The sequence below is a fragment of the Fusarium falciforme genome, chromosome 4 (assembly GCF_026873545.1).
Source record: "Fusarium falciforme chromosome 4, complete sequence".
Lineage (NCBI taxonomy): Eukaryota > Fungi > Ascomycota > Sordariomycetes > Hypocreales > Nectriaceae > Fusarium > Fusarium falciforme.
This window is the reverse complement of record NC_070547.1, coordinates 4,082,650-4,110,289: the sequence shown is the minus strand read 5'-3', so window position 1 is coordinate 4,110,289 and position 27,640 is coordinate 4,082,650. Positions and strand designations below refer to the sequence as shown.

The window sequence follows — 27,640 nt, the reverse complement described above, 5'->3', positions numbered from 1 at the left end:
CCCGCTCGACTTGCTCCTGCTGTCACGGCAAGCAGGTTTATGCGTCTTCCTTGTGTCATGGCTTGGTTGGCGCCAAGTCCTCCGTCCACGTAGCTCGGCTGGGTTCCTGTGGCTTCACATCGGCCTGCCCTGGCATGGGCCTTCACGTCTTGTTGGCTGCTCGTGGGGAGCAATTGGTGATGGCGCTACCTTTGGGATACATCCCAACTCCCACGGGACGACCAGACCTGGTCTGTCAGGCCGACTCGCAGGCCACATCACTAACAAACCGCTCAATACATCTCAGTCTCGCATGTCAGTACATGAGGTACCTCGACACTAGTTGCCTCTCGGCAAAGCGAGGTAAAACACTCGTCGATGTTTGGTCGAGCCCGCAGTCTAAGCCCTAGTCGCTCTGTTTCCGCCTTTCTCATTCATCCCCGGTCCGTTTTACCTTTCCACCTAACCACTGTTCCTGGAGACCGACGTCAGAAATCACCAATGACTCCCGAGTTGAGCCCGAGAGTTGCAGCGCAGCGCCCTGTTCCGCCCTATCTGACTTGTGTGATGGTCGTTCGTATTGGGAGGAGGAGTACATGGCAAACTCGCTCGTATCTGACTGTGCCCATGGTTCCTCATGCCGTTTGCCGTCTCAGTGGTTCCCCAGACGGAGCGTTAGGCTGATCCAGTGATCAACTGAGCAGATGCATCCTTCTACTGGCCCGGGTCTGGTCTTGCCTTGCATCATCACCTGAGCTGATAGGCAGCCTTGTCAATGCCTGGATGCCACAGGATCTTTTGTTGAGCTTCGAGGAAGGCCGACATATCGGTCCTGCTATTGCAGATCTGCTTGTCCAGGATGGAGTTCCCAGAACCTTGCCAAGCGAGCTCTCAGGCGTCTTGGCCATGTCCGAGAAGAGAGGGACTCGCCGACCTCGTGCATGATGTTGACATCACGTCTTGGGCCAGCTCTGACTGGGATCACCGTGAGCTCTAATGCCTCGTCCGGCCGGTCCTAGTTCTCCCCGTCCTTGCTACCGATGCACCCTCCCTGCACACAGCTCTTGCTCCAGTGAGCTCCAGCCACATCCTCCAGTCTGTTCGAATAGGGTTGGACTGATGATGTCCGTATCACGTCTTGGCAAAGGCCACCCCCCTCTCTCGTCGTCGATTCTCGTCTCCTCGCAGCAAGAGTCAGTCTAATGCAACCCGAGGTGGAGTTGGAACGACAAAGTTTGTTGGAACTAGCCTGCAAAGTTGTCATGGCAGCATGGTCACTTCGGGCTGGTCTCTCTGTCCCTTCCTTCCCCGAGGCCCCGGCCACCCAAGCATCACGATACAGATATAAGCGTGGCCCTCAACCTTCTTTGGCTTTACTTTCTCTCTTGCATTATCTCCAGCTTCTCATCAGCGGCCATCCCGAGACAGGCCTCGAGTTCCTTTGAGTAACCAACTCGTTCAGGTTACTTAATACCTTCGCTCAACCACTACTACACTATCGCTTGTTGACCCACAGCACTCGTTCCTAACACCCTCGTTGAAACCAAAGCCCTCTTACAACCTTCGCTATGAAGTTCGGCGCTGCCCTCCTGGTCTTGGCCACCACGGCCCTGGCCCAGAACATCCGAAGAAGAGACGACTATGGTGAGGAAGACTACGGCAACGGAGGAGATGAATACGGAAGCGGCGGAGAGGACTACGGTGACGGTGGAGATGATGGATATGGCGACAACGGCGGCGACAACGGCGGCGATGACGGCGGTGACTACGGCTATGGTGGTGACTACGGCGTGACCAAGACCGCTGTGACCTACACCACCGTGACTACCTGCCCCGTCACCTACACTCATACCAAGGAGGGAACGTAAGTGAACCAATCTCTCTGATGCTTTGGCTCAGTCAACTCACAACATACAGCACCTACTGCGTGACTGAGCTCGCCACCTCGACCATTGTCGTGACTGAGACCAAGGACGTCCACGTGACAGTCAAGAAGCCCGATGTCACCAAGGAGTACACTGATGTCGAATATGCCACCCGGACAACTGTGTGCCCCGTCACCGTGACCGAGACGATCGGCGGTGAGGTTATCACCAAGGTCTACACCACCACCAGCGTCATCCAGGAAGTCGTCAAGACCACCGAATACGAGAAGGTTAAGCAGCCCGACGTCACTAAGCACGAGACTGAGGTCGAGTATACTACCCGAACCACAGTTTGCCCCGTGACCATCACCAAGACCATCGCTGGTGAGGTTATCACTGAGGTCTACACGACAACCAGCGTCATTGAGGAGGTTGTCAAGAGCACCGATTACGAGCACGTCAAGCAGCCCGATATCACCAAGAAGGAGACTCAAGTCGAGTACACGACCCGCACAACCGTCTGCCCTGTGACGATTACTAAGACTATCGCCGGCGAGGTTGTTACCGAGGTCTACACGACAACCAGCGTCATTGAGGAGGTTGTCAAGAGCACCGATTACGAGCACGTCAAGCAGCCCGATATCACCAAGCACGAGACTCAAGTCGAGTACATTACCCGCACTACTGTCTGCCCCGTCACTATCACCAAGACCATTGCTGGAGAGGTTGTCGTTGAGACATACACCACCACCAGCGTGATTGAGGAGAAGGTGCAGACCACTGAGTACGAGCACGTCAAGCAGCCTGATGTGACCAAGTATGCCACGGATGTCATCTACTACACCAAGACCAGCCTCTGCCCCGTGACCATCACCAAGACCATCGCTGGTGAGGTCATCACCGAGGTCTACACTTCGACCGACTACATTGTCGAGAAGGTTGAGACCACCATCTACGACCAGGTCAAGAAGCCCGATGTGACCAAGCAGGAGCACGTTGTTGTCTACAACACCAAGTACAGCCTCTGCCCCATCACCGTCACCAAGACCATTGAGGGTGAGGTCGTCACCAACGTCTACACCTCGACCTCCGTCATCGTTGAGAAGGTTGAGACCACCATCCCTGCCTACGAGACTATCATCAAGACTGTCGGCCAGGGCGAGGTTGTCACCCAGTACTCCAAGATTGTCTACACCGTCGGTGGCGGCACCGTCTATGAGACTGTTGCTCCTCAGCCCACCACCGTCCAGCTCCCCGAGACTGAGGTGGTTACTCAGCCCGAGGTCACCATCCCTGCCACTCCCACCGAGGCCCCCGTTGAGGTCCCTACTGGCGCTGCTGCCGCCAACAAGGCCCCTGTCCTTGCCTTCATGGCTGGTGTCGTCGGTGCCATTGCTCTCTTCTAAATGCGGCACGATTGAACTCTTTAAAACAACACCGCCCAGGTTTTCTTTCTACTCCCTTCGCTTCTCTTCTCTGAAACTCATTGGGATAAACGGCTGTCCGGGATAAAAAGAGGGACACGACTTTTAATATCACGGCGTTGGCCAACAGACGAGATGCCTAGCCAGGCAAACGACATTACGCTCCTTTTTGATGACTGAACTTGGGATTGGGACACTATAGGGCAAAGCGTCCGGCTCCTGGAAACAGGATGCTTGGATATTACGCATGTGTATGACAGGGTAGAATGGGAGGGCGGTTTCTTTTTTTCTCTTTTTTCTTCTAATTCTATTTCTTTCGTGTCTTTTTTCCCCATTCGTCTTAATCATCTACAGTGGCATCACCTCTTTTTGGGGTGATGGAGGTCTTTATACTGCTGTTCTCTGCCGCAAGGCGCGGAACGGCTTTTTTTTTTTTTCTCTTTTCTTCTTTTCTATTACCCTTTCTTAATTTCTATTGTATATATTTGATGTTTATTTGTGAGAGAGAGGCTGGTGACGACGAGGGAGGGATGAGAAGGGATTAGGATAGTGAATCTGGACATGTTGTTTGGAAAACTTATTGATGTCTGCACACGTGAAAATCCTCGTCATTAAAACGGTGACGCCGTGAAAAGAAAAAAAAATGATAAGCTTAAAGATATTTATAACCCATTGGCATGTTGTTTTTGCTCGTGCGCTGGAGATCCCGGTGATCAGACTTGGGCTTGCAGTAGCTTCGGCGGCGGCTTCGGAGGAGGCTGAAATGGTGAAACGAAAGAGAGCGTGTCCTTGGCCGTAAGCGAGAGAGAAGCTTTCGAGTTGGAATGTTGAGTTACCTTGATTGCGTGGTTTAATTAGCCATGCTCGTGTTGATGCATGGTGACGAGAGAAACTGCAGCCGTGAAGATGACGAATCAAGCACGTGAAGCCAACATGTGCACTTGGTAAACACTCAGGGTCAGTTGATCCAAGGTCGAACGCCTCTCCTGAAGTAGGAAACCAAACACCTTGTTGAAATGAAGGTAGTATTGTTAAAGCAAAGCTTTTAGAGTATCCCGCTAAGATCCATCAAGATTGACTCGTTAAACATCACAATTGTATCCCTTTCCCTCCGCCGCTCCTCACATCCCTCTCTGGACTTGCTCTAAGTAAAATGCACGCTCAATATCCCAAACCATAATTCTGGCAGCCACCCCTTCAACTTGCTCATGAAATGAGTCAGCCAGTGCGGTGACGCTTTTGAAAAGGCTGGCCCATGCCTCCATTGCCCCTGAGGTATCCAGGGACAGCTTGAGCGGGATGATGGTAGTTGACTTGACGTAGGGCCTCGACTGGGAGCTGGTTGACCACCTGGGGACTGGGCCATTGAGGATAAAAGCCGCCTGCGAATGTTGGTATGGGCATGCCTTGGCCGGCTGGAAAGGGCAATGGCGTTTGGGGGAATGCTTGGCCTCCTATAAAGGGGTATGAGGGTGTTAGTTGAGGTCCGGCTCTCGCATCCGATGGAGCTCTGATTCCTTTAGCACAAGTTGTCAATATAGAACAAGACATCTGAAGTCTTACCTAGAATTCTCATGAGTGTCACTGAGAATACCGCCCATGTTTGACGCAACGACAAGGGACGAGGGCTTGTCAGGCCTGTAGACGATGGCAAAGTATCGTGTTCCTTTCTTGACATCGCAGAAATTTGCCGCATACTTCGTCGACTCGCCGGCGCGAGATCTTCCCCTGACACTTACTACTCTGCAGCAGGCTTCTGTTTGTGCAGTCTGGATGGAGCTGTGCACTCGAGAGGGGCAGACAGAATCACTTCTGTCAACTATCGATAATAGTTAGCGCGTCACTGGATGATATGATAGATTCGAGGGCCTTGGTCCCTTACCATCTTTGGCAAGCAATTTGTCCTTGAGGCTTAAGCAGGTCGAAGCATCATGAAGAGCAACCTCAAACGAAGGATCGCCCATGGAACTCTTCAAGACCTCCCAGGTGACGACTATAGTAGAGTCCTTGTCTATTGCCTTGAGCGTGAGAGTGGAATGATGGTGAGCATACTCTGTCAGTCTCTCCTCGGCCAGCACCAACTGCTGCTCTTTCTGCCCGACACTGGCTTGTGCATCGGGATTTGCAAAAGCACCATCCCCCAACTGGTCCACGATGTCCTTAAATAGCAGCTTACAAGCATGCAAGGAAGTGTATATCTCGGACACATCTTCCAGGAAGGCGAACCCGCCCATGACGGTGGCTCGATGGAGCCATCTCTCATGGACTCTGACCAGCCCGCCGTCCTTCTCTTGGAAGAATGCCCTCAATGAGAGACAACCGGCCTGTACAAACTCAAGCTTTGAGGAGCTGGTCTGGGGGCATGCTCTTAAGCATGCTCGGAGCATCCTCTCCATTTGCCGGGCGAACTGATCTCTCGGAATGGTGACGGTGGCGGCAGACCGGAAGCGGCCTCGCTGCCCACTCTTCGCGGTACGGACAAGGCTATACGATGCCAAAGTATCCCAGTACTCGACCGTGAGTGGGAACCCCTGGCGACCGAGGCTCGCGATGATCGTGTCGAGCCCAGGATTCTAGGGACGCATCAATTGGCTGATTATGCCACGTAAGGGGATGTCTCATACCTCTTCTCTCTCCCTAGGAGAGTAATACCACTTGGAAGTATCCGAAAGGAGGTATTGGGCGAGCTTGTCGGCGGTACCAGGTAGCAAGCCGACACGGAGCATGGAAACCTCTGCCCACTGGGGATCTGAAGAGTTGAGGATGTCAGAGAGTTCGTCCACGAGGCCAGGCCGTTCAACCAGCGCCGCTTGCCAGATTGCGAGGATAGCACGGCCCTCCTCCTCGGCTGAGCCCAGAGTTCTTCTATCTCGGTTTGTAGTGCCATTCTGGAAATTGTAGCCGTACTTGAGGGGCTTGCCCGTCATGCTGGCCGAGCAAGAGCGCGTAGATCTGCGCATGAGCAGACCCTTGAGGTAGAGGCTACCTCTGTGCTTGGGATCCATGATAATCTCGCCATATTTGGTCTTAAGGACGCTGTTCTTGTCGAGTTTCTGAAAAGCGAGGACGGTGGTGCACCAGGACTCGAATTCTTCACGCTTCACGGCGCTCCGTCTGACGGTCTCGCCTCGCTCGTTCTTGGCTTTCTTGATCTCGCCGACAACGAACCTGACATCAGTCTTATAATTTGGGTAAAAGGGAGCAAGAGTACCTTGCGGGTGTTTGTCCTTTCTGCGCGCATTTCCCTCACTGAGACGAGTCAGGTGTGCGACGAGGTTAGCCTGGGTGGTATACCCAAAGCACCAGCCAAAGCCACCGGTAGTGCAGCGGACGGAATGATTCTGCTCTTCGCGCTGCTGGACCAGCAAGGCGAGCTTGAGGCCCTCGCCGTGGAAGCCCGCAAGGTCCTGGTTGGCGGCTTTGGTGGTGCCACCTAGGTCGAGGTAATAGGGCTCCAGCCTAGAATTGCGGTTGGTGAGCTCGACGGTGCCTCTCCCGTTGTGGCCCCTGAATAAGATGTAACCGAGGCATTCAGACCCTGTGCTGCGTCCATACGCCTTGAAGATGATTTCAGTATTGTTGTGTTCTTCGACGATGTCTATCTCGGACTTGTACGAGACAGTAATTCCGTCTCTCCTGTTGAGTCAAAAGAGGGTGGTTCACGTAAGACTCCACGCTCCTTATAAACACATGAGGAAGAAAGGTTTCATACCAGTTCTGGACCAGCTCACGAAAGGATTCAGGCCCCGTTAATGAGGTGTAAGTCGCCTTCAGAGGAAGGTTTATGGTATGCTTTTTTTCAATGCTATCAAGAGTCTTTCTCTCTTCGATAGTGTAGTCCTCGACTTCATCATGCGTCCTCCTGGGGGCGCTGGGGAGTGGTTGGCGATTCATGGTGGCTGATAGAAGCAGTTGTTTCCGCAATACAACAACAAAGGAAGCAGTCGTTCTCAAGATACAAGAAGTCTTTGAATTCAAGAGATGGAAGAGAAGGAGATGAAAAAACCAGAAAGGAAGAAGAAAAGAATGTCGGTCAAGGTCAAGCAGACATGGCCAGTTGCTGGTAAACGGGCAAGAGCAAACAACCCTCAGGAGCGGGGACCTGCATCATGGGCGTTTGCACTTTGCAGTAACATGAAGTACCCGACCCGACCAGCCCTTTCCCGCTTCATAGGGGTATCTCTGTTGCATTTTTACACTCATTCCCAGTTGGACATTCTTAGACGGCCATTTACACAATTCTGTTTGACTACACACCACATGACCACATGATCATAAAGGGGCTTAATGGATGTGTGAATAATTACTCGTCATTTTGCTCAAAGCCTCCTAATTGGTTTAGATGATTGTAATGATACTTGTTCAAAGAAAAGGTACATGTCTCAAGTATCCAGCCTTGTTTGGCCTCCCTGTACCACGTCCAAACAAAACACCCTTGTCAATGTTATCACCAACCACGAGCATATCCAAACTACTATCTCAGCCACCACTTCAGCCTCACCACCAGTTCAATTACCCCCAGCCTCAGAGATGAGACGGTCGTGGTAGCTTCTGGCCACAGAGTAAATCATCTGCAGCGTCTCGGCAAACATTCCTTTCAAGATGCGCTTCCCTAGCACCTTTTTGAGGTTCTTGGGTGCCCAGCGTCGACACTCGTTTCCCATAACGAGGATACGGTCACTTCGTGCTGTGAAACCAACAACGGCATCGTGGTAAAAGGCCTCCACATTCTCCGGGGTCGGGTAGCTGTTGCCGTACACGGGCCAGGGGATCTGCTCCTCGAGAGCCTGCAGTCTGTGAGTATCACTTTCAAGCAAACGGGAAGTCGGGGTACTCACTTTCCCTGTGACGCGACCGTTGTCCTCAAGAGAATCCCACTTCTTGTCGTACCGGTGCCAGAATCTCATCGTATAGACTCGGCTGTTCGAATCCGCAGGCCCCTCATCCTCCGAGCTGTCATCATCGTCGTCGTCAGATGCACTCCCGTCTTCAGAGTCGGAGGGAATGTAGATGGTGGCAGCAGTGCTGTTCATGGAACGGCCAACGGTGACATCGCTGTCGGGAGTGTCATCCCGAGGGGACGGGAGACTAGTTGGGGGAGTCAGGGGTTCAGATCTGGCCCAGGGATGAGACTGGCCTCCCAACTGATTGCCGTACTCATGGGTGGGCTCCCAGAAACGAACGGCTGGATGAGGAGGCAGAGGCCTAGCAGGAGGGATGCGAGCCTCTGCAACACGGATTTGTTGAGGCCGGATAGCTTGGGTGTAGGCCGGTGAAATGTAGTCGTTGACAGCTGGAGGTCGAGCAGCTGGACTACGAACGGGCGCGGCACGGCGAGCTGTGTCTGGGCGAGGGCTAGGGGCATACGCTGCCGACGGCTCACCTGCTGGGCTGCGGGTAAATGAAGTGAAACGGACGCGCGGTGTGCGTGCAGCCGGAATATGAGCGGTCGGAGCCCGGGTTGTTGGGTTGCGAGGAGGCGCAGCTGGAACTCCAGGCCTGGCAACTGGAGTAACATTTTCAGGGAGTCTGGTGCTAGTTCTAGCTGGCTGATCCTGGGCAACTCCCTGTCCCTGCACGTTGTCAGTGGGAGGATATCACACAAAGTCAACGATATACACACCTCAGAATCATCCAGAGCTATCATGAGCTTTCTCTGAGCCTTCTCCAGCTCGGGAGCAAGGTGATTCTCCAAATGCTTATAGCAAAGACGCAACTCCACAGCCTGCTCAAGGAGGGGAGAGGTGATCTGCTCCGCGAGAGACAGCTCGTTGAGCTGCTCCATGAGGAGGAGATGTCTGAGATGCTTCCCCTGGCTGATCGGGTTGTTGCAGTATCGACGGGACTTGGTCCAACCAATGCACTTGTTGCCTTCACGGTAGGTGTGGGGGAACAGGAACTTGGAGTCCACGTACTGACTCTGCGACGGCATCCTGGCGGTGCTGGCTGTGAGCCTGGGTGATGGAGTTGATGCTTAACAAGAAGACGGAATGAGATGGAAGAGATCCTCTTTAGCATGAAGGAGAGAAACCTGAAGAAGGTTGAAATTGAAAAAAAGAAGAGACATCTTATACCTTTCCCAACTCTATAGGAGACTGAGGTTTCTTTGAGCGGATGGGCTATCAAGTGTTGGTGCAGCATCATGCAGGTTTGGAGTTCGTTTTCAATTCTGCCTATGCCAAATTTCTTACTCCAGAGCTAGCCCTTGGGTAGGACAAAGAACCTGCTGTACTTTAATGATTGTGGCTACTCCTGTAGAGTTGGCGAGTGTGGGCTGGGAGCTGAGGTTCAGGGGCGGAGCCTAGGCAATATGATATGCGAGAGACCTCGATACTACAGAAAGAAGAAGCAAATAGATTTCCGGACAAAGAACACAGTGTTGAGACACGGCATTTCTCCCCTGACTGGTAGTAGCAATCCTCTCTTGGCTGGATATCAGACAGCCCATCCTGGCCCTGGAGCACATCCATGCCAATGCAACCTCTTTAACGGAAAAAGCAACTTACATGGAAACAGCCAGTTTGAATCATCAACCCCTTAGGTGCTTCTCTAGCACCGGGGCCCACCGCCGTTGACAAGAGGCCATACTGCAGGCAAACAATGTAAGCAACCTGCCATATCCGCTCCCGGGTACCCATCCTATTGGCGCAAGCAGACAGAGAGATCCAGGTCGAGCAAGAAACGCGGCTCGGCTTGATGAATCTCTGTGCTACTCTCCCGAAAGAAGCACGTTTTATGTCTCGGTAACTTGCGTCTAAAATGGATCAGCTTCGGTTGGCGGTGACACAAGAGGCAGGGCTGGCGTCAACATACATCTATAGGGACCCAGAGCTTCTTTCTTATTACCAAGTGAGAGTCACCAGGAGGGAATAACTTGTCCCAGATTTACACGCACATGGCACCCGAAGCAGAATCGGCTGCCTACTGCAAGGTCTGGGCGATGATGGACCCTAACGTGGCTGGGTAGACTATCCAGACGATATGGCATTTCACCGCAACTTCTTGTCAATGCCAAAATTAACTTGTGTTGAGGAAAAGATAGGATACACGAGACAAGATGAGGGATCATTAGTAAGGTATGTCGGCCGTTGACACTGTGTCTTTGTCTCTGACCATCCGGCATTAGCCAACGTCACCAAAAAGAACCGGTTTCCATCTTGGTTGGAGACTCTTCATGAGTCCACATCAAAGCCCCGGTAGCTGCGTCCACGGATCGCCGATAACCACCTGGGTGGGAAGGAAAACTACCCTCCTCCCCCTCCCAGATGGGTCGCCCAGTAAAGAACTCTCGAGAGCAAGGAGTGAGACCCCCGACGGTGAAAGATGGTGTCGAGAACTCTGCCTGGTATCGCCTCCAACCTTGGGCCAGGAGCCTGTACAAGGCATAGCGTAGTGTGCAGGAACTGGTTGTTCTGGGAAGCACCCAGCAATCGACCCAGCATCGCTCATCTTTGAGGTCCTTAGCTCGTAGTGCGCGAAACTGTAGAATGAGTAATGTTGACCCATCGAAGCAAAAGACCTGAGGGCATTCGTACTTGCAGGCATATCTGCCCAGAGAGTTAGTCATGGCGTACCTTGATGTCAGCAAGTACATACCCGCGCAGTTCTCGAGAGAGCTTCATCTGGGACCCCTGGCCCAATATGTTGCCGGTTTGCCAGGCTGTAGCCGAGATAAGATTCCTCTTCATCTCACCAATAATTAACGGCGCTCTCTCTCCTGAAAACTTGGCCGAGAAGGTAGAGTCGACATTTTCCGAAATGCCGCGACCAGAAAGGGGTTTGCAATGCGACGCTTGAACCACACTGGGATAACTCTTCCAGGCTGCGAGGGTGACATTGGCCACTTCAGTATTGAACCAATTCTCACAGTCGGCCTCGAATTCAAGCCGCCAATGCCTGTTGTTGGCGGGAACAGCGAGCTCGCTCATCCGCAGCGCGTCATCAGCGCCGAGGGGCATGAAGGCACTATCAAAGTTGGCGTGGGTCAGGCCATCGTCAGCAACGAAGGAGTGGACAATGATGTTCGAGATGGGCGCATATTTCCGCGCCCATTCTTTGTCGGATGCCGTGGTGTACTTGGTCTCTGCAACTGGATTTGCAGGGTGCTGCAGGATGTGATGCTCAGCCGTGCTGTATGGGCCCATGATACCCGGCCTCAGATGGCTGGCGAGATGTATGAAAGGTAGACAGAGCCTAGGGAATCGCGAAATGATGCGTAGTGAGGCCATGGATAGAACAAACAATAGGTGAAGAGGCGAGACTGGCAAACGAGAGCGCGCCTGGGCATGCTGGTGACACTTGGGTTGTTGTTGACTGAGCTGGTAGAAGTGCAAAGTAAAACAACATGGGTGCTCTTAATAAAACATGAGAAAATCGAAAACCGATGGAAGTAAAGGATTAGAAGAATCGTGATGCCTAATTGAGAGGCTGTTGGTTGTTGTACAGGTTAGTTACTTTGTGGTTGAGGTGCGGTGACATGAGTGTTGGGTGTGACTGTATAAGGCTGTATTAGCGGAGGGCTCTTTTCTCTGCGCCTCCTTTCTCCTTAGATTTACTTCTCCCAATGGACTCGCACCCAGCATCAATCAAAGCCGGTTCGAGTTCATACGCTGTGCAACTCTGTGAATTTCAGCGCTATGAATGGGAATGGCTTCGGTGCAAACTACGGGGGACTAGATGAGCCCATTCCGACTCCGTCTCCCAGTCCAAGTGCCAGTCCACTGTCCAGCCCGGCTCACAGTTCCTCTTCAAGCCGACGTCCATCTACCTAAAAGGCGCTACGCTTAAGAACCATTGTCCGTGATAACTCTCAACTGAAACGAAACATCGTGCTGGCCTGTTGAGCTAGTACTTTCGCTTTGGGAGCCGCATTATCGGAGCAACCGGGTCACCAGCTAACACGGCGCATCCCAACGTCCTCCGCCTCAGCACAATTCTAACCATGGTGGATAGCATTGTATATTTCATACTCTGGATCTTACCTTCAGAGTTGAGTAGCCGCATTCTGTCATCGCACCCTGAATGGGCATTGCTTCGACACTTTGTCTTCAAGAAGCAGAAGGAATACTGGGAGAGTGAATTCGAGCTAGAAAAGGCGGCTTACGAGATGCTCAAGCCCCTCCAGGGGCACTTCATCCCCATCTGCTTCGGCCAGGTCGACTATGACGATACCCGGGCTCTACTCATGTCCGACATAGTCGGTGCCTGTCTCGCAACTCCTGAAGGTGCAGTCCTGCGGCACGACGAGCTCCAGCCATTGCTGGAGGAAACCCTGACTGTCTTAGTCAACGCGGGTATGTCGCATGATGACCTCAAGCTAGATAATTTTCATCTGGTAGAGGATGACCTTGGTGGTGATAGGATCATGACTGTTGACCTGGAGAGGGTTGACATAGGTCTTTCGGAGAAGCAGGCAGCTTTCGCCATCAAGTGCGCCGTCGACATTTTGATGCAGGCGTACAAGGCCCATCTTGAATGCTTGGAGCATGATGGGTTGCTCCAGCCAAAGAAATACCCTTCAAAGAGTAGCCAAGGAGAGACATGATACGGCGACATTGACACAGTCAAAGCTGCACGTGACATTCATCATGATACCCTCAACACAATAATTCAAACTTTTTTGCCTTGATCACTCCAGCAACGATAAATGCCAAACCATTTTGCTTTTCAATCAGTAACTCAAATAAATCAAATAAATCAAATAAATCAAATATAAAAGACCAGCGACTCCCCTATCGGAAATCCCAAGAACTTGACTCTTACACCAACTTCCATTCAGAGTGAGCCAGCGCACAGACCACCCAGCCTTAAACTCCCCCACTTACCGCAAGGTAGCACTCTAAACTTCAGCCTCGCGACAACATCCACTGTCACAAGCAACACCATCCATCACCAACAACAAGATCCCACAAAATGGCTCCCGTCGATCGTGTGGACCACAATGTCCTTGAGCGTAAGATCCAAGTCCTTATACACCTTACTAACATGTGCTAACGCCCTTCTAGAGCAGCTCAAGGACGTCATTCAAGACCTCTACCAGATCATGGTCCAAGTAGCGACCTACGACTCCGTCGGCCGCCCAAGCAAAGAAGTCCTCTCCAACGAAATGTACGAGTCCCTCACACCCTCTACCATATGCGACCAACTAACACGCTCTAGAAAAACCCTCTCTCAGTCTCTCCGCACACTACACATGTCGGCATCACCGCCCAACAACCTGCCGTCAGTACCGCCCGAACTCCTCGAGTACGTCGAGCACGGCCGAAATCCAGACATCTACACCCGTGAGTTCGTTGAGCTCGTTCGCCGCGGCAACCAGCTCATGCGCGGCAAGCGCCACGCCTTCGAAGCCTTCCGTGACACACTCGCCGAGAACATGACAACAGCCATGCCTGAGCTGCGCGACGACGTCGCCCAGGTCGTCGAGGCCACTGGTGGTGTACCGCCTGGCAAGAAGACTGAGCAATGAGATTGATATAAGCACATCAAATATTCTTCTTTCACACGCCATTAGACAAAGTTGGCGGACAAAACCTCTATTATCATAACAGTTGATATGCCAGACATGGGACGCAACCCACAAGGAACCGATCTAAGAGTCCGCGCCAGTATCCTATCCCTCCCTCCGTGGCAGAACTATGAACAAAAGGGATGAGCCGGGTCTCTCCGTCCCGCAGCTCTGCCCTGCGCCTATCTCTCTCATCCTCTAGACTAGTCCCTGAAAAAAACGCCGTGGCAATGGTATTTGTGTAGCATGCGTGCAAGTGTCCCTCTGTGTGTAACATGATCAAGCACGTCTCTAGAACGTCGGCAACCGGTCTCCGCCGGGGTGCCGGACGCGTCTCATACAAATGTAAATGAACCCAATGCCCACCAGAGCCAGGAGCACCACTTGCGCTGGGAGTAAGACGGCTGCGGCCAGGAACACCGTGCCGTATCGCCGTACCGTGTCAACGAGCCGATCATGGGCCTCTCGGCGCTGCTCGATATGATCTCGGAGCTTGCTGTTCTTGGGAGCTCCTGCTCGTGGGTTCTCGGCAAAGGGGGCTTTATAGTCGTCATCATCGTCATGCTCTTCCTCTTCCTCTTCGTCGTCCGTTGTATCGTACTCTCGATCCTCAGAGTCTTGGTCCGAGTCGGCTGGTCATGAAAAGTTGAAGCCGCCGGGGTAACCACCACGTTGTTGTCGAGGATCACCGCCAAAGCTGAAGCTGGCACCACCGCCAGGGAAACCGCCCGCTGACCGGAAGCCACCGCCGCCGAAGCCGCCCTGGCCACCCATCATGTTGAACAGAATCTCGGGGTCGATGCCGCCCATGCCTCCACCCATGCCGCCTCCGCCGAACATGTCGTTGGGATCGACGAGGTCATCACCATTATCATAACGGGCCCGCTTCCTGTAGAGTTTGTTAGCACATGTCTCTGCTTCATCTGGGGAGGGTGTTCTTACTGAGGGTCGCTCAAGGTTTCATAGGCTTCCTGCAAGTCCTTGAACTTCTCCTCGGCGTGGGGATCACCGGGGTTCTTGTCGGGGTGGAGCTTGACAGCCATCTTGCGGTAGGCTCGCTTGATTTCGTCGGGTGTGGCTGTCTTCTCAACGCCTACGATCTTATAGTAGTCCTTTCGCTGAGACTTCTTCAGCTCCAGCTCCGCCCTGCGGATTTCCCTTAGGACTGAACGGTCCTCGGGGTCGAACTCTTGGACTGTCTTCCACTCCTTCACAGCATCCTCCCATCTCTCTGCACCGCCCAACGCGTTGGCCTTGGTCTTGCGAGCCTTGGTGTAGCCAGGATCGAGGCTAATGGCGCGTTCGCAGTCAGCGATGGCATCATCAAACTGCTTAAGCTTGATCTTGCACTGCGCCCGGTTCTGTAGCAGCTTCGCATTCATGTTCTTATTGGAGGGGTCAATCTCCAGGGCGTTGGTGTACTTTTGGATGGCATCCTCCAGACGACCAGCCTTGAAGTCGGCATTGCCATCCTCCTTCATGCGGTCAAGCCTCTGCACAATCCTGAGCCACTTGACTGCATCACGGAAGTCAGGATCGCAGCTGATGGCCATACGGAAGCATTGGATAGCCTTTTCGTTGTCTCCCTGGCCGTACAGCACGCGTCCACGAAGGACAAGTGCCTCGGGATCCTGGTTGTTGTGTCGCAGTAGAGACATGGCAATGTTCTGCGCCTCGCCCAGCGAGTTCTCACGTCCCATCAGGAGATAGGCCTCTCCCCGCATCAACTGCCACTTGCGGGGCTTGGTGACGCTGGGGCCGAGGCCACGCTCAGCCTGGTCAAGAGCGTGAAGAACCATGGACATGCCAGATCCGGAACCTCGCTGAAGGGTGTTGCGAGCTGACTCAATATGGTGCAGCATCTCCTTGGCCGGGGCCATATCCTTGGCAGACGGGGGAGGGTCAATGCGGCTAAAGGTTGTCATGGCTTCCTCCGGGCGGCCTAGGCCGGTGTAGATGCGGGCAAGACGCAGGAGGATCTTGGCATTCTGGGGGTCATAGTCGGCAGCCCGGGAGCAATCCTCAAGAGCATGCTCGTACTGACCATTAGACATGTATGCAGCAGCTCGGTTGCCTAGATAGGTGGCATCGAAAGGGAATAGGTCGACGGCTACAGAAAAATGTCAGCAATCTGAAGGCTGACCTCAGGCCCAAGACAGTCGAATGAGCCACGCTTCTCAGATAAAATCATACCTTTGCTGTACTGCTCGATAGCCTTGAAATAGTTTCTGTCCTTGAAGAAACGGTTTCCGGCAGCCTTGTAGGACTCGGCATCATCCTTGGGCGTAGGAGTCGGGCTGGAGGGGTTGGACTTGTGGGGAGGAGGAGGAGGGGCGCCATCATGAGTAGAGCCGTTGGGAATAGGCACCGAAAAGTTGGTCTGGGCGGAAGGGTTCGGAGGAGTGGTAGCTCGGGCGCCGTTGACAGGCTCGCCGTCGATATCCATAGAGCTGCCGTTCATGGCAGCGGCGAGAGCAGATAGGCGTTTGCGCTCTTCGGGTGGGAGGTTGAGTGGGTGAGTGGCGGGCTCGTATTTAGGCCGGCGGGAGGAGCGGTGGCCCGCGTCGGTAGAATGCCTCGAGAGTCTAGACGAGTGTGAAGACTTGTTTGACTCTGCGTAAGAGGCAGGCCTGGATGATCTCCTAGATGAAGAAGATTTTGTCGGAGATCGGGTGGGCGACGAAGACTCCGAGTGCGACTGAGCGGTATCGTCACGTTCACGGTCGTCGAGACTCGAATGCTCGTTTGCTCCGTTGGTGGGCTTCCTTGAGGAAGACGTGGAAGATGATGGCTTCTTGCCGCTACCAAAGAAGTTCTTCATTTGTGCCAGAGAAATCGATACGGATGGAAGAATTCCCAAGAATCCCCGTAACAAGGTTATGCCGGATACCTCACTGCCTGACTCGATGCCCTAAACGGGCGTTAGGAAAAAAACCGATTTTTTTTTTCGGGGCCGCGTCTCCAGTGGCTCCGGGAACAGTCGAGGTGCGGCTCGGGGGCGGCTCTGAACCTAAAAGGGGGGGTGTGCGTGTGGGAGAAGCAGAGGGAGCCGGACTAGGTAGGGGTAGAGCAGAAGGGGGCAGTTGTATGTGACGAGGAGAGTTGACGGGATGGCGATTGTAGAATGGTGGTGATGGAGTGAGCAGCTGGACCCAGACAGTCAAGCCAGGCAGAAGGACAAGAAGGAGACAGGACAGATCAGAGATGACGGACAGGAAAGCGAAAAAGAGATGATCAAAAAGTAAAGAGCTGGGGGGCAGGGGAGGATGAAAGATGAAGGAGAAATTGACCCTTGACCTTGGACCACCAGTGACGGTGACTGGGAGACAGTCAGTGACGAGTGACAAGCGACGACGGCCAGCCGATTTATCAGCTGGGGCCCGCGCCTGGTCTGGTCTTAGGTTGTCTTGGTCTTGATCTCAAGTGGTTTGGTCTGCACAATTAATGGGCGCCCGGGCACAATTGGCACCTTGTTTCTCCAGGGTCTTTCCAGCCTGGCGGGAGACGGGAAGCAATTTGGGCCTGTGTGAGACTGCGTGTCAATGTTGATGACTTCCTAGACGGGGCAGACGGTTGGCTAGTCCAGGCTAATCCGTCCCAATTTTCAACCTGTCGGCTTCCTCGCTGCCATGTCCACAGCATCCAAGAGCAAGTCGAAGAAGAAAAAAAAAAAAAAAGAAAAAGGCTGGAGAGCCCTGCGAAGGCTGACTGGCTGTTTGATGTGACGGGAGCCTGAGCGTCTTGCTGATGGATGGGGCTTGGCTGGGCTCCAGCTGGATCATTGAAGAAGGAAATTGTGACTGGACTGGCCTTGCTGGGGCCGAATCGCAGGTCTCGGAGACCGGGTGACACGCTGTCAGACCGCCTGCCGTGCGAGTACCCGGTACTTGCACCCCCGGACAAGGCCACCACGCGCTTCCCACCCCCACCACGAACAGAGCAGCCAGCCAGACTGCAGGCAAAGGGCCAATGAAACAAGGACAGGGTACGATGAGGAAATGGATCAAACGGCGAGGCAGGCAAAAGGGCATGAAAGGGGTCTCTCGTTCATGACGACGGAGGGAACAGGCGGGCTGTGTTGAGGCGCCGCGTTTGTGTGTGAGGTGTCCATACGGAGCAGTGCATAGGTGGCCACCCAAGCCGAGTTGGGCTTACAACACAACACCACGCAACACGATGAGGAGGCTGGGAACTGACTATCTGTCAATCGACTCTTGGTTGAAAGTTGGTCATGGATTGATGGATGAATGACACTTTAAAGGACCCTCACGTGTGACAAAGACTGCGTTTACAAGGTTGTGCATGCCGTGTCTTTTCGGAATGAATCAATTCCAAACATCAATACACATCACCGCCAGACCCGATAACTATCAAGTACATCTCAAACTCCCACCCCGCGTCGGCTCGACTAAGTTTAGTGCCCGCCGTACACTCGGGAAAGCATCATTGAAGCGGGCGGTAAATCAGGTGCTTGTATCGAGGAGTTGCGCTTAGCCGGACGTCATTCTAGAAGGTTCAGTGGGTCCGCTTCCAGGACCCTGCTAGCAAGTAATACGGGATCCCACGGCCTGGACCAACACACCCACCCGTCGGTCCTCCGGCCACCGGAACCCAGCGGCTGCTGCCTCTTCTTCAACGGCTTCAACTCCTCTGTTGGAGGGGCGGGGAGGCCGGGATCCCTGCCAGGGTCTCTTTCGCTTGGCTGCAAATCACAAGAGCCCGCCGGGCCCCCGGATTCTATTCCCTTACCTTCCAGCGCGTGTCAGCCTGAGCCATCCTCCAGCCCGTTCCCTTTCCTTCGTGACTGGTCACTGCTTGACCCGCGCGCCCTGTGCTGTCAGCCAATATCCCATAGGAGTGGTCGTTGGTTGTAAATTCTACCAATGCCAACAATTTGGCAGTAACAACGGCATGGGCCTCACGCATAGCATGCATTGCCCGAGGTGTAATTGTCCAGGCCAAACACGGTGGAGGTCAATCCCAATGCCGACTCGAAAGACACTGAAGGACTGTCGCATGTCAGGCATATACCTGTCGCAAATCACATGTGTCCTTGGTGTTATAAAAGATCATCCTGCAAGTCAGCTCCTTGAACGTGTCTGGATGCCTACCTCCTAAGCAATCGTCAATGCTTATCAAGGCGCTTTAAACGAGGTGGAATAAGATTTGATGCTTTACATTCATACGTCATTGTCCCCTTTGCAAGGTGAATATCCAACAGGTACACTGGCGTCCCCATTACCACATGCCCTCGGAGTCCAAGACCCAAACTGCAGGACTAGAAGAGACTCTGCAATTGAAACGTAGATAGTACGTCCGATTCTCTTTATCTCATCCTTTGCCTGTGATTGCGAGTCAACTGACAACATCCCTCAAGCTCGCGTTGCCCCTTCACCGTCTAACGTGCTACCTTACCGGCAGTGTGTCAGCGTGGGTTGATCATTCTTTGCCAAAGGCAGCCTGCCACTACCATGAAGGAAATGGTGAAAGTGTCTCCGGTCAGCGAGTCACGGCCACTTTCTATTGCGGTATTGACTTGACGTCCATGGATCCTAGGCAAGTGTTGTGGATCCGCTTGCTAGAACCTCGTGTCAAGATGGATGTGAAGGTGGAAGTAACCCTCTCCCGAGCCATCATCTATAGCCCCAACCAGCAGATATTATACAGTTTCGTTGATGTTGTGCTTTTTGATATAGTTGAAGCCCGGCCCTTGACAGGATAACTGAGCCGGAAGACAGTATACAGTTTCAGTGCAGAAGGGTTGTCCCAAGGCCCGGTTGCGAAGGAGTTATTGAAAACGATCGTTTTCGCTCAGAATAGTTTCTGAATTGTGCCTGTAGCTATATTGTACCAGTGAGGGATGTTGAAAACCTCGAGTACCTGGAACACTTGAATTCTTGTTAGCTCCCAAGCGTGCTATGACGGCTGGCAGATGACAAAAATGAGCAATTCGCAGATAAAGTAACCGACAGGAGATAAACGTCGCATGGTTTCCTCAACCCGGTTTCATTCTAACCCCATAGAATTAACAATGACTACGCCTCGCTGAATACTCGACGATCGTGCAACTCTGTGTCCTTGTTATGGATAACTCAGGGCATAATCCCGGAATAAGCAAGGTGATATGCCGCAAGTCAGGATGAAAAAAAGAAGTTGTTATGAATACTTATCAGACTCAGGCCTTTGATTACTCGCTGCGTTTGAGTTGTCCGCTCCCAGGCAGAGAAAGCGAACTCACCAACATGAAGGGGTATTCATGAGATAGCCCATATTCCACAGCTTACCCAGCGAGCCAAGGAATGAGCAATTGCACTATAACTCTGGCAAGAAGCTTCAAGGCGTTCTGTAGCCTAAAGTGGCGTTCACTTGTTCTGTAATACCTGGGTCGACATCCTTCACTGATGAGAACAACACGGCTTTGACCTTGAGGGTATTCTCTGCGCTCAAAGTATACATATTTTTGTACACATAGAATACTTAGTCTTGCATCAAGGTTATTCGATCTCTCAACTCTACCTAGGCAGCAGTGCCGGAGCGAGCCATCAACTCCAGGGACATGACATGCTAGGCATTCGGGTTACTGAAACGAGTGAAAACACATGCTGTGATTGGAAAGACTCGGTCAACCATTTACCATCCATTCCCCGGATCATTCTTCCCTTGGAAGCGCTCTAAACTCATTTATGGCGAACTAAGACAGCGGTACGGATAACTTGAACCCGTAGAGAGTCCGGCATGGAGTAACTTCGAGTGTATGGCAGTTTCCGAGACACCAATACAGGCCAGGCTTCTTCGGAAGCAGCAGATATTAAAGCATTTGCCAAGATTAACAGAAAAGGCACGGTTTGAGTGGTCGGTTGTGCCATTGTGCCTACTGTGAGACGATCTACAGAAGAGATATTTTGAAAGAACTCACCAGTACCTTGGAACGCAATGATCAGAACGACCAAAGAAACTAGGGAGACTACTGTTCCTACGATACCTCAAGGCTGGGTGTCGAGAAGGGCAGATGCTGTCTTAGAAGGTATGGTATCGTTAAGATTTCTGGATTGACTGGAAAATGATGGGTAGAGGTCAGTCAGATAGAGCCCCTTTACCCAACGAACGCAATCATTGAGTCTATTCGATATACTCCGTACAAGCCTGTAAGATCGGGTATCGCGCTGTAATTGAGGTGTAGTCTAGCCAAATAGGCCGAACCAACGTAAGGTGTGCGGTAATTACTCGTGTTCTCATTCGATGACTTATGCTATTCCCAAATCCATTGCCCAAACCGTTTCCAAACCGAATCAACCTTTTCCAAACCAAACCCTTAACTTACACTATGACCAGAGAACTGCTCAATCCTCAGAGTTCTCGTTCGAGTTGCCTTCCGAACCATTGTTGGAGCCCATGATGGAGTGGACGAAATCCTGGTACTTGAAGACCTCGCCTCGCTTGGCACCAATGTGAGCATTCATGTTGCGGTTGAAGGCTCGACGCCCGGTGAATCCATTCATGATCTTATCCACCTCGTTGGTCGTCAGAGATCTCTGACCGGGTTCGGGTGCCGTCTCCAAGAGTGCATTGCGCAGCTCGGCCAGGTCTATCTGGCCGCTGTCGTCATCATCGAACGCTGAAAAGGCGGAGAGGAGCTCGGCACTGGGCGAGAGAGCTGCAAGGGCATCGGCGAGGGAGTTGAGGAATACCGCAAGGGTGATGGTTTGGGGTGCGGAAGGGGGGAAGAATTTTGATACATCTGCTGGGTGGGAAGGAAGGCCTTGTTATATCGTTAGTGCCCGTCCTCTTGATCGATATCATGGTTCTTACCTAGCTGGCTGAGCATATCGGCAACGTCTTCTCGGTTGACGACCCCATCACAGTCTCGATCCAAGATTTGAAACCCATCTCGCAGTGTCCGAACCTGAGTCGGCTGCAGTTGAGATAGCGCATTACCATTGCCAAGCGTCTTTGATACTGGTGTGCGCGGCGACGCGCCAATGCGTGAAGGAGATGTAGGCATATCGTCTGCTACTGGGGTCTTGGGCTTGGGTGTCCAGCTGGGCTGCGTGCTCGTGGGAGTGGTCGGTCTAGCAAATCGTGATGTCGCGCCAAAAGGTCCAGCCTTGGTCGGCGATCCGGTGGGAGTAATGTGTCGGAGGGGAGATGGCGAAGCAGGGGACTCGGGTCTGCGAAAGGGGGAGCTGCGGGTGGGAGAAGAGCCATATCCCAAGGGAGAAGGCTTATATGTGGCCGGTACAGACTGGAAACGGCCGTGTTAGCAGGAACGAGCGCGCTTGCCAGGGATTGTTCGTCATAGAAGTGCACCATTGTCTTGTACGTGGGTCCGGAGGGACGAGCGGAGAAGGGATATTAACAGGTCGAAGGGGAAAGGAAGAGGATAGGAGTTGGTGTGAGTTTGACGGTTAAGGAAGGTCTCGTTATAGTTGCAAGTAATGGGGCAGATCTGAAATGGCGATGTGCACCGGTTTCGTCACTTGAGGGGATCTGAAGTTGTAGATGCAGCCTGATTCCCAAAGTAAACAAATGGTGTCACGGCGGTTGGTTCCTGGGGAGATGCAAGAGGGTGCCCCACCACGCTCACCAGCCACGAACGAGCCACAGACAATTGTTAAAGCCACATGCAGCAAGGGAAAGAGCCAAGCCCAATCCGGGGTGCGAAAAAGCGTGGAAGGCATGGCGCATGGCGCTAGGGGCTTGCCGACAGAAGAGGAGGCCACCTAGATGGCCCAAGCGCCTTCAACCACCAGCTGATGCCGTGATTCAGGGGACCGACCCTTTTGCTATTGTGGCTTTTCAGTGGTTGAGGGTCGTCCTCGGTGACACTTTTAGTGGTTCAGGAGGCTTGCTGGTATTTCTCCAGGGGCCCAATGACCTGCTGAACCCTTCAAGTTCAGCGATGGATCAGCCTAGGGGCGACTGTCGCGCATCCAATGAGGCCAGGGAAGGCGAAACCGAGCTCGAGCCCACCGAACCATTTTCAGGGGCTGATCGCTAGGCGATTGAGGGGGGGGCTTCAAGACTGGCGGCTGGAGGGTTGAGGCTGGAATTGGAACCACAACCTTTAACCTCTTGACGACCTAATAATTAATCGGTTTCAATCACAGGTGCCAATTGCTTCATATCGCCAAGACCGCTACCTACGGAGGCGGGTTGCCATCTGGGGATTCAGCTCTTGGCTAAGCTCGTCTTTCTCTTCCACTTGGACGGTCTGTGTCCCGCCCTTGGAAATCAAAGACTCCATCCCCGTCTGGGTTGCGCCCACTTGTGGCAGACCATGTCTCGGTTGCAGCTTTCTCTCTGAATCAATCCCGTTGTTCTGCTAGTGGTGCTACTCGCGTCTTCGGCTCCGGGCTCTTTTGAGTAGAGCTGAGTGACGCTCAAAGTGGAACAAGTGTCGATCCCACTGCGCATTACACCGCATCTCGACGACTCGTATCGGCCCTCCCGACTCGGACTCGCAGCGCAACATCGCCCGATCCGGAGCCTACAGAGGCTGCCGAGCTTGCGCAGGACGAGGGAGGCAGACAAGACTTCTACAGTCGTGTCTCGTCGCCCCAGCTGGACTTGATTCCGTCTTCGGACTTGTCCATCCGCTTCCGCCATGGCCTCGTTCCAGTCGACGCTGCCGTACCTGACCAGGACGGTCAGTAACAACACCAACACCAACACCAACACCAGCCATAATCATAACCATAGCAACTACTCCAATGGGTCGTTACCCAACCGACGCACCTCCCTAGCCTCCTTCCACTCGTCTCGCCCGGAATCGCAAATGTCACAAACCTCGCCGCCTCCCTCGAGGTCACCGCTTCCTCCTGGCCTCGAAGGCGATCGCATTTCAGATCCCAACTCTCAGTCCAAGACTCCCTCGACCGGCCTCTCCTCGCAGCACTCGTCTCTGTCGGCGCCGCGTCGCACGAACCCCCACGCACGACCCTCACGAAAGCTTCGTTCGCAGTACCCGCGGAGCTCAACCGAGAACCATGTCGAATATATCCTCGTCGCCTCCTTTGATATCGACCGAGGCCCTGTTATGGAACATCAGTATCCAGTTGCGATCACTGGAGACGAGAATATGCTTGCCGAGCTGATGTTACCCGACCAAGCCCACGCCCGTAACCAGGATTGGACCATTTTCTTCTTGCACAAGGATACTAGTCAGGAGGAAGAGGACGAGGAACGCAAAGCCAAGGAAGAGCGGAGGAGGCGGCGAAAGAGGCGGCGCGATAGGGCAGCTGGCATAATAGACGAGGAGGACGAGGAGGCGGAAGAGGACTTGCTGGATGATGACTGGGACGATGAGGAAGACGACGATGACGACGATTCGTCTACCGATAGCGAACCCGAAGGCGGAGAAGGACCGCCACTGATCTATGTTCTAAATCTGGTCAACACCAAGCATGACAAGTCGGTAAAGCGAGGAGCCATTGTCAAAGCCATGGCCATTTGCACGCGCCATCCCTTCCTACATATATACAAGGCAAGTAGCCTTCCCGCGCAACTCCTGTGGCCGCGGACACCTGCTGACCGCCCCTCTAGCCGTTATTGTTATTGGCGTTGGAAGAGTACTTCAAGGCGCCTGTGCCCGAGACGTTGGCCATGCTATACGAGTCGGTCAACGCCATGGACCTATCCCTGATGCCCAAGCTGAGCCTCCTTGAGCGGCACCTGCTGCAGGCGAGCGATAATAAGGATCTCTTTGTGGAAAAGTTTGAGCAGATGATCCAGATGCGGATAGCCGAAGACCAGAGCGAGGAGGCGGCAGACCAGTCATTGGATGCGACCCGGAGCCCGACGAAGCTGACTGGTATATCGAGGGCCGGCACCAAGGCCCATGTCGAGGGTGGCCAGTCGATTTACTCGGTTCCCCGCGACACGCATGAGTTTGAGAGCAAGGTCATGTACAAGGGCATTCCTATTCCCATCAAAGTGCCTGTGGCCGTCATGCCCGAGACGGTGGGTGACTTCTCGCTCATCAAGCTCATCCAGAACTTTTCGGATTCGCACCAGAAGACGCCTCAGCCATTTGCGCTGCACCCTCACCTTACCACGAACGGCATCAACACGCACCCTATTATCGTGCTAGCCAATGCGCTGTTGACGCAAAAGAGGATCATCTTTCTAGGCTACAACATGCCTTCAGGCGAGGTTGCTGAGGCTGTCCTGGCAGCGTGTGCCCTTGCGTCTGGCGGCATCTTGCGCGGATTCACACGGCACGCCTTCCCTTACACTGACTTGACAAAGATTGACGACCTGCTCAATGTCCCTGGATTCATCGCCGGTGTGACAAATCCTACCTTTGAGCACCACCCCGAGTGGTGGGATGTTCTGTGTGATCTGCCAAGCGGACGGGTAAAGATCAGTACAAAGATTGATCCTGCTCCAGTGACAGAAGGCCTGTTATACTTTCAGCAGCAAAACTCTGCTTTTGCCAGTGTAGCCAGCGGTACTACAAACACTACTCAGGACTACACCGGCGACAATGCCTTTATGGCTGACATCTTGAGGAGCATTGCAGCGAGACACGGTGAGCGTGTGATTAGGGCAAAATGGCGTGACTGGGTTGGCAAGTTTACCCAGATCGCGGCCAAGTTTGAGGAGAGCGTATATGGCGCGAGTGCCTTGTACATTGGCGGCGAGGACCAGGACTTGATGCCACCCGGTGCGAATGGGCATGGCTACGTTTGGGCAGATGACACGGCGAAGCATAAGGAGCTCGCCGGTAATGTGACCAGAATCGAAGGATGGCGCAACACCCGCAGCTATTACAGCTTCATCCAAGTAAGACGACCATCTAAAGGAGACTGGGACATTGCTAACAAGGTGCAGGATCTGGCTCAGATCTATACCGTCAGGCCACTCAAGGGCCTGGACCTCGCTCATCTTCATGACCGTCTGCGCATGCAACGTCTCACGCCGGCACAGAGCCGGGACATTTATCTAACAGTGTCCAAACACGTCCATACGTACGACGAGATTTGCCTCCTTCTGAGTGTTGCACCCGAGTCCCACGCGGGACTCTTCTATCTCGCTCTCGGCCTGTTCCACAAAGACCGCGAAGTTCGCATCAAGACGGCCGATCTCCTGGAACGAATCGCCGAGCATGAGGCCGGTCAGCACTGGTGGAAGAGTCTGAGCCGTTTCGAGAAGCTCGCCTACATGCGTCTCCGTCGAGAGCTCGACGCCGAGCTCCGGGCCAAGCTGGAGAAAGAGGGTCTCGGCAACCCAGAGGTGGACAGGAGGATCAGTTAGATATTCTTTGGGGGAGATTTTTGTTTGGGCGGAGTACTGTGTTGGTGGCGAATTTACCTGCGATGCCATCCATGTTTGTTGGGAGGCTTCCATGATTCATGTGGGCGGCGTTGTCAAGATTCGCGGGGAAAAGGGGGTAAAGACATGGGATGGGTTCTATATTCAATTCGGGTTTGAAGGGAGCATGTGATTGCGGAGCGAAACGGGACCGAACATTGTTTTGTTTGTTTGTTTCACTTGCTTTTTGGATTCATCAAGCCTAAAGGGGGCGAAGGGCATCCCCTATCTCAACTAGAATCTCGTGCCATGATGTAGTAGGCATGGCTGATGCTGTCGAGAGACTTGCCTATCTCGACTGTACATATACACCCTGCTCACAGGGGAGGGGCTTTATCTCAAGGCGGCGCCGCAAATAAAATTCAACCGATATTTCAACATGTTGCTTTCGTGTCTTTCACCGTTTTACAGCGCACTGCGTGGTAGTCACAAAAGGCCGAGGGCCTTGGCGGCGTGCTTGACGTGGTCCTCGCCAAAGGTGGAGATGAAGAAGTACGAGTGGTCGTAGCCCTGTTAACTGTCAGTTAATTGTATTTGAGCAGCTCAGGGAAATACAAACATCTCGGTAGCGGACGTTGAGACCCTCAATGCCAGCCTCCTTGACGGCCTTTTCGAGGTTCTCGGGGAGAAGCTGTCCCGCCTTGTAAAAGTTATCGGCAGTACCCTAATGGATCACATCAGTCTGAGTCCCATTCTGCCAAGGTTTTTCTCAAGCGAAACTCACCACGTCAATCAGAGCGGGGAAGTGGCCCTTCCAGCTCTTGACGAGCTCGGTGGCGTCGTGCTTCTTCCACTCCTCCTTGTCGTCGCCGAGGTAGCCCGAGAAGGCCTTGTCACCCCAGGGGCACTTGGAAGGGTTGGAGATGGGGGCCCAGGCGCTGACGCTCTTGTACTTGCCCGGGTTCTTGAGGAAGAGGGTCAGGGCGCCGTGGCCGCCCATCGAGTGGCCCGAGATGGACACGCGAGAGGAGTCGAGCTCCTTGAACTCCTGGAAGATGAGGTCGTGCAGCTCCTTGGAGACGTACGACTCCATGTTGTAGTTCTTGCTCCAGGGGTCCTTGGTGGCATCGATGTAGAAGCCCGCGGCGCTGCCAAAGTCCCACGAGTCGTGCTCGCCGGGGAGATCGAGACCTCGGGGAGAGGTGTCTGGGTAGAGGAGAGCGAGGCCTAGGCTGGAGGCGTGGGCGTGCAGGAAGCCCTTCTCGGTGACATTGTCGGGGGAGCAAGTCAGGCCCGAGAGGTAGATGAGGAGGGGAGCGGGCTTGGAGGCTGAGGCTGAGGGGGGGAGGTAGAGGGTCGCGTTCATGGGGGTTCCCGTGACGGAAGATTGGTGAGTGAGCTTGAGAAAGCGGCCACCGAAGCTGGTGATTGTTGCGTTGGTGGTGAAGGCCATGATGGGCGACAGTATTAGGTACTTGGGAGATACACAGGCAATTGAAGAATCAAGATGTAGCTTGGGGGTATATAAGTTAAGTTTAAGGAAGAAAACAAGTCCAAGTGCCTGATGATGACGTGAAGAAAGAAGAAATAGGTAGTTATTAGAAAGAACCTAT

General features: G+C 53.4%; 9 protein-coding genes and 1 pseudogene across 10 annotated transcripts, besides 1 other annotated feature; 4 read left to right on the top strand and 6 right to left on the bottom strand.

Annotated features, from left to right (window-relative positions):
- Positions 1 to 1,547: 1,547 nt before the first annotated feature.
- NCS54_00597700 (Hypothetical protein) lies at positions 1,548 to 3,250 on the top strand (the record flags this gene model as incomplete). The annotated part of the gene is made up of 2 exons (XM_053151454.1): positions 1,548 to 1,843; positions 1,897 to 3,250. The coding sequence occupies 2 exons, from the start codon at positions 1,548 to 1,550 to the stop codon at positions 3,248 to 3,250; spliced, it is 1,650 nt and encodes a 549-aa protein (XP_053007429.1).
- Positions 3,251 to 4,486: 1,236 nt separating this feature from the next.
- On the bottom strand, positions 4,487 to 7,162 carry NCS54_00597600 (Hypothetical protein; the record flags this gene model as incomplete). The annotated part of the gene is made up of 5 exons (XM_053151453.1): positions 4,487 to 4,778; positions 4,832 to 5,087; positions 5,151 to 5,841; positions 5,893 to 6,904; positions 6,981 to 7,162. The coding sequence occupies 5 exons, from the start codon at positions 7,160 to 7,162 to the stop codon at positions 4,487 to 4,489; spliced, it is 2,433 nt and encodes an 810-aa protein (XP_053007428.1).
- A 614-nt stretch (positions 7,163 to 7,776) lies between these two features.
- NCS54_00597500 (Hypothetical protein) lies at positions 7,777 to 9,200 on the bottom strand (the record flags this gene model as incomplete). Its single annotated transcript, XM_053151452.1, has 3 exons — positions 7,777 to 8,055; positions 8,107 to 8,841; positions 8,892 to 9,200. 3 exons carry the CDS (start codon positions 9,198 to 9,200, stop codon positions 7,777 to 7,779), a joined length of 1,323 nt encoding a protein of 440 aa, XP_053007427.1.
- A 1,200-nt stretch (positions 9,201 to 10,400) lies between these two features.
- NCS54_00597400 lies at positions 10,401 to 11,460 on the bottom strand (annotated as a pseudogene). Its single transcript has 2 exons — positions 10,865 to 11,460; positions 10,401 to 10,815 (listed from the first exon to the last, which is right to left on the bottom strand).
- Positions 10,401 to 11,460: a sequence feature.
- Positions 11,461 to 12,209: 749 nt separating this feature from the next.
- NCS54_00597300 (Hypothetical protein) lies at positions 12,210 to 12,812 on the top strand (the record flags this gene model as incomplete). Its single annotated transcript, XM_053151451.1, has 1 exon — positions 12,210 to 12,812. One exon carries the CDS (start codon positions 12,210 to 12,212, stop codon positions 12,810 to 12,812), a length of 603 nt encoding a protein of 200 aa, XP_053007426.1.
- Positions 12,813 to 13,180: 368 nt separating this feature from the next.
- NCS54_00597200 (Mediator of RNA polymerase II transcription subunit 10) lies at positions 13,181 to 13,736 on the top strand (the record flags this gene model as incomplete). The annotated part of the gene is made up of 3 exons (XM_053151450.1): positions 13,181 to 13,220; positions 13,273 to 13,375; positions 13,427 to 13,736. 3 exons carry the CDS (start codon positions 13,181 to 13,183, stop codon positions 13,734 to 13,736), a joined length of 453 nt encoding a protein of 150 aa, XP_053007425.1.
- Positions 13,737 to 14,066: 330 nt separating this feature from the next.
- NCS54_00597100 (J domain-containing protein) lies at positions 14,067 to 16,596 on the bottom strand (the record flags this gene model as incomplete). Its single annotated transcript, XM_053151449.1, has 4 exons — positions 14,067 to 14,407; positions 14,465 to 14,664; positions 14,718 to 15,885; positions 15,969 to 16,596. 4 exons carry the CDS (start codon positions 16,594 to 16,596, stop codon positions 14,067 to 14,069), a joined length of 2,337 nt encoding a protein of 778 aa, XP_053007424.1.
- A 4,519-nt stretch (positions 16,597 to 21,115) lies between these two features.
- NCS54_00597000 (Hypothetical protein) lies at positions 21,116 to 22,085 on the bottom strand (the record flags this gene model as incomplete). The annotated part of the gene is made up of 3 exons (XM_053151448.1): positions 21,116 to 21,534; positions 21,585 to 22,017; positions 22,083 to 22,085. The coding sequence occupies 3 exons, from the start codon at positions 22,083 to 22,085 to the stop codon at positions 21,116 to 21,118; spliced, it is 855 nt and encodes a 284-aa protein (XP_053007423.1).
- Positions 22,086 to 23,379: 1,294 nt separating this feature from the next.
- On the top strand, positions 23,380 to 26,030 carry NCS54_00596900 (UDENN domain-containing protein; the record flags this gene model as incomplete). The annotated part of the gene is made up of 3 exons (XM_053151447.1): positions 23,380 to 24,258; positions 24,318 to 25,559; positions 25,608 to 26,030. The coding sequence occupies 3 exons, from the start codon at positions 23,380 to 23,382 to the stop codon at positions 26,028 to 26,030; spliced, it is 2,544 nt and encodes an 847-aa protein (XP_053007422.1).
- A 483-nt stretch (positions 26,031 to 26,513) lies between these two features.
- On the bottom strand, positions 26,514 to 27,480 carry NCS54_00596800 (S-formylglutathione hydrolase; the record flags this gene model as incomplete). Its single annotated transcript, XM_053151446.1, has 3 exons — positions 26,514 to 26,597; positions 26,647 to 26,751; positions 26,812 to 27,480. The coding sequence occupies 3 exons, from the start codon at positions 27,478 to 27,480 to the stop codon at positions 26,514 to 26,516; spliced, it is 858 nt and encodes a 285-aa protein (XP_053007421.1).
- Between the last annotated feature and the right edge of the window lie 160 nt (positions 27,481 to 27,640).